At 42.9% G+C, this 5,000-nt stretch overlaps 2 protein-coding genes across 2 annotated transcripts in view; one reads left to right on the top strand and one right to left on the bottom strand.

Annotated features, from left to right (window-relative positions):
- Nucleotides 1-3,612, bottom strand: part of LOC138983119 (carbohydrate sulfotransferase 15-like) — an 11,876-nt gene extending 8,264 nt beyond the window's left edge. The window contains exon 1 of the mRNA XM_070356527.1: nt 3,583-3,612. Within this exon, the coding sequence (XP_070212628.1) occupies nt 3,583-3,612 (30 nt within the window). The remainder of the gene's footprint in view (nt 1-3,582) is intronic.
- An 813-nt stretch (nt 3,613-4,425) lies between these two features.
- LOC138982093 (uncharacterized) overlaps nt 4,426-5,000 on the top strand; it is a 30,263-nt gene continuing 29,688 nt past the window's right edge. Inside the window, exon 1 of the mRNA XM_070355318.1 lies at nt 4,426-4,888. The gene's annotated coding sequence lies outside the window, so the exon portion shown is untranslated. The remainder of the gene's footprint in view (nt 4,889-5,000) is intronic.

The raw sequence follows: 5,000 nt of genomic DNA, 5'->3' as shown, positions 1-5,000 counted from the left end.
TACTGTCTCTTTGTCTGATTCTACCTGTGTTTCTATCTGTGTGTCTGTGTGTCTGTATGTGTTCCTGTCTGTGTTTCTGTATGTATGTGTTTGTATGCGTGCTGGCTTGTTTGCTTGTATAGCTACCGTAATACTTTTGGTAGACTTGGTTCCCTCTGGAAAGATTTTCCGACATGTTTTGGACTCAAAACAACACAAAAAAGCCTCCCACCATCCCCACCCCTATATAAAACAGCCTATCTCTATAAATGAAACAAATGACCCTTTAACTCTCTCCAAAGCGTATACATTGTACACAGTTATTGCAAATGTATTAAATGATGCAGACTTCAAGTAGCTATATATAGAGAATACTTCATGGCTTACTGCGTACCAGATGTACACGCGTTTGTTTTTTTTTAAATATTGAACTGCCAGCGAAAGCGAGCTGTTCACTATTTGAAAAAGCAACGAGTGTAAATCTGGTACGAAACAGCAAGCCATGTAGTATTCTGTTTATCCTATATACTGTACTTAAGTGTATTTTACTCAAAACGTCCCGCAGTCGAGGCAGCCAAATTAAAGACGCTTGTTTGGGAACCTCGATCTGTTCTGAAGCCTCGTATTACGTCAAAGCAAAGAAACGTCACTCTGGAAAGTGTGGCGTGACGTGTTAGTTCTAAAAATTCCTCGAGGGGACTTTTGTCTCGGTGACCTTTGCATCATAAGCAGTGAAAAAACAGGTCCTTGCCAGACGTGGTTGAAATGACCTCATTTACATGATATATACACACGTGGGATTTGAACGATTAATATCTCATGAGTATCTCTCTCACGCATGTAGGATAAATGACAGTTGTCCCATACGACTTTCCGCCTGTAGCCTGAATAACAAATGCGTGTATAATGAGTAATACAAAAATATTCAAGACCATAAGCATACATTATAAATTATCTCCACATTCATCGGTGAGTTAATTAGCACTTTCTTGATTCAATTGTGTCTCTGTCTACCTGTCTGTCTGTTTGTCTGTCTGTCTGTCTATCTGTCTGTCTATCTGTCTGACTGACTATCGTTCTGTCTTTATATACGTCTGTCTGTCTGTGCGTCTGTCTGTCTATCTGTCTGTCCGTCCGTTTGTCCGTCTCTCTGTCTGCCTGCCTGTCTAGTTTCCAGTTTCATGAATGTGGTACAGGAACATAAAATATCACCTACCATCGACTCCTCAGAACTGCCGAAACCAAGATCCCCATCTCGCCAAATTAAAGCCGTCTTTTTCTCCGTGTCGATGAAAAACGTGTTGTTTGTTCCTCCAGGAAATTGGCCTGTGATTTCAAGATGCTGGTTGCTTCTTTGTCGGGGTCTTCGTCTGTGGCGCCATAAGTTGGAACAAACCACTGTTCGTTGGAGAGATAGGTCAACACGAAAACACTCGACACCACGAAAACAAAGATGCATAAAGAGACCCTCTGCCTGACGGTTGCTGGCCGCTCCTTGTCATTTTTGCGAAACATTGTTTTACTCGTTGAAGCAATCTTTGATAAAAAAAAATAAAAAAATGTATGGTTAAAAACTACCTGCACTGTAAACTGAAGTGTTTCACTTTTGAACACACTTTGTGTAACCAGTTGTGAACACTACGCGAACTACTATGTGATTCTACTTGATAGTATTTACCGTGTGTACAACTTTTTCCAGTAGAATTATATAGTTCGTCACACAGTGCTCACAACCGGTTACAAAAAGTGTGTTCAGAAGTGGAACACTTCAGTTAACAGCGTGGTACACACACTTCTGGATTTTACATAACTGGATATGCGGTGGAAAAATAACGTTGTTTACTGCACTGACATCACTCGTGTTGTTTTGAAGACCACTCTCTGCGTCTGTTCACCTATTTCGCCGGGCACACACACACACACACACACACACACACACACACACACACACACACACACACCGGGCACACACACACACACACACACACACACACACACTGACACACACACATACACACACATACATACAAACACACACACACACACACATACACACACACACAAACAAACACACACACAAACACATACGTAAACACACACACACACACACACACACACACACACACACACACACACACACACACACACACACACACACTGACACACACACAATCGAGCACATACATGCAAAAGAGTAACAGAGACGTTAAGGACAATGGCTTCTCTCTTTAACTGTCTTGTGTGCTGAATTAAACTATTTGGTGTGAGAATTGTTACAGTAAAACATCATCAGGCTGCACATACACATCTATATCTATATACGGCTTGTGTGTGTCTGTCTGTCTGTCTGTCACTTCGCGATGCACGGCCAAAGTTCTCGATGGATTTGCTTCAAATTTGGTGGGCATATTCAGGTACAATCTGGTCGAAAACCACATTTGTAACAACAATCTACCAACCAACAAAACTTTCATTTCCTTTTACTCTCAACACTTCTGCAATCATGCCTTTGAAAAGAGCGCAGGCAGTGTGGCCGGAAAAATAGATAAACTGTATTGTACACACAGGTACCAGTGGCCACACAACAATACACCACAACAGGTAGCAGGTATGGGAACCACGGTGTAAGTAGTATGTATTGTACGGGACTAAAGCTCTTAATAGACTGGGTGCCGAAGTGGAATCACAAAACGCTTCAGTGCCCTCGCGTTCCTGTAGGCAAACGCCGCTGCCTGGACGAAGCTCCCAGAACACGGTACGTACCTGTTCCTAGGGCGTTCGAAGGCGCGTGCCGTTGTTCCACTTTTCCCACTGTTGTTCCAGACGCACTGATTTTCCTGACGCATTGTTGTAACAGAAGCACTAATGTTCCATTTTTCCCACTGTTGATCTAGACGCACTGATTTTCCCCAAGCACTGTTGTTCCAGACGCACTAATTTTCCAGACGCATTGTTGTAACAGAAGCACAAATGTTCCATTTTTCTCACTGTTGTTCCAGTCGCACTGATTTTCCCGACGCATTGTTGTAACAAAAGCCCCAATGTTCCATTTTTCGCACTGTTGATCCAGACGCACTGATTTTCCCGACGCATTGTTGTAACAGAAGCACTAATGTTCCATTTTTCGCACTGTTGTTCCAGACGCACTGTTTTCCAGACGCACTGATTTTGCCAACGCACTGTTGTTCCAGTAATACAGTTATTCAGACGCACCGTTATTCCAGATACACTGTTGTTTCAGACGCACCGTTATTCCAGATACACTGTTGTTCCAGACGCACTGTTGTTTTAGATGCATTGTGTTACAGATGCACTGTTGCTCCAGGTGCACTGTTATTTTAGATGCATTGTGTTACAGATGCACTGTTGCTCCAGGTGCACTGTTGTTTTAGACGCATTGTGTTACAGATGCACTGTTGTTCCAGGTGCACTGTTGTTTTAGACGCATTGTGTTACAGATGCACTGTTGTTCCAGGCGCACTGTTGTTTTAGACGCATTGTGTTACAGATGGTACGTCAGTCTTACGCACATATTGATGTATTCCTTTTCATGCACACTAAAATTGTCCCAGCACGTTGTGTCTGCCTCAAAGAAACACTTGCCTCTCGCAGGTCCTGCATAGCTTGTCGCATGCTCAATCCCTTGCTGCAACTACTAGTCGCAGTTTGTCGCGAAGTCAATTATCCGTGTCGCAAGAAATGGGACAAAATCGATAAGTGCCTAGCCCTGATTTATGTCTTCTTTTTTCCTCCTTTCTTTCTGTCTGTCTGTCTGTCTGTCTGTCTGTCTGTCTGTCTGTCTGTCTGTCTGTCTGTCTGTCTGTCTGTCTCTCTCTCTCTCTCTCTCTCTCTCTCTCTCTTTCTTTCTCTCTCTCGCTCACTCACTCTCTCTCACTCTCTCTCTCTCTCTTTATCCATCTCTCTCTCTTTCTCTCTATGTCTGTCTGTGTGTCTGTCTGTGTCTCTCTTCCCCCCTCTCTCTCTCTCTCTCTCTCTCTCTCTCTTTCTCTCAGGCTCTCTCTCTCTCTCTCTTTCTCTCTCTCTCTCTGTGACTCTCTCTCTCTCTCTCTCGCTCTCTCTCTCTCTCCCTCCCCCCTCTTTCTCTCTCCCTCTCTCTCTCTCTCTCTCTCTCTCTCTCTCTATCTCTCTCTGTCTGTCTGTTTGTCTGTGTGTCTGCCTGTGTGTGTGTCTCTCTCTCTCTCTCTCTCTCTCTCTCTCTCTCTCTCTCTCTCTCTCTCTCTTTATCTCACTCTCTCTGTTTCTGTATAAAAACAATTCAAGATGCATTATAATTACACCAATAACGATTAATATAAAGATTAGCACAATGCATGATAATATATTCATTGCTCTTCAGACTGAAAATATCCGTATCTTGCGCCTGTAGGAGGTCTAGCACCCGCTTGATTACGGAGGTATGCTGAGGTCCTTTCAACAAATCGAACACAGGGTCATGGCAGATTTAACATGGGGCTCTGTTGTCACCGTTCCTGTTATGTCTCACTGGAACAGTGATACGCTGCGGTTTTTTTTCTGCCTAGAGATAAGCTAATTGGAAAAAGTGCGTTTTGTCGAGTTTAAGTGTGCGACCGTTTGTTTAAGAGCCCTCTGGTGTAAGAGTAAAATTCCTGTCTGGAAGTCATAGGGCAAAATCGTGACAACTTTTTTTGTGTTTTTTGATAGAGTGATTTGATTGGGTTTTTTCACTTTGGAACTTCTTGAAACTTTTCAACAGGTTATGCGACAGCAGCAGGATTTAGGTCTGATAAATATATAGATCTGGGCTAAGGAATCAGTGATTTGATCGTTACTAAAGTGTGTTGTGGGGTTTTGTGCAAGTGGTACTACACGCCGTTTCCAAGAGTGAGTAGGATTGTACGGATCCGTTTCAAGATCAAATCAAAGAAAGGTAAGGATCAATTCATTGTGTCCTTGTGGTTTACGAGTGTTTTAACAGCTTGATGGTAATCCAAGAGAAGATTAAAATGTGCCCAAAAGAATTACTCGTTACTGTAGTGACT

Source organism: Littorina saxatilis, linkage group LG12 (genome assembly GCF_037325665.1).
Source record: "Littorina saxatilis isolate snail1 linkage group LG12, US_GU_Lsax_2.0, whole genome shotgun sequence".
NCBI classification, from domain to species: Eukaryota; Metazoa; Mollusca; class Gastropoda; order Littorinimorpha; family Littorinidae; genus Littorina; species Littorina saxatilis.
The sequence above is the reverse complement of the archived record's forward strand: the minus strand, read 5'-3'. Positions and strand labels throughout refer to the sequence as shown.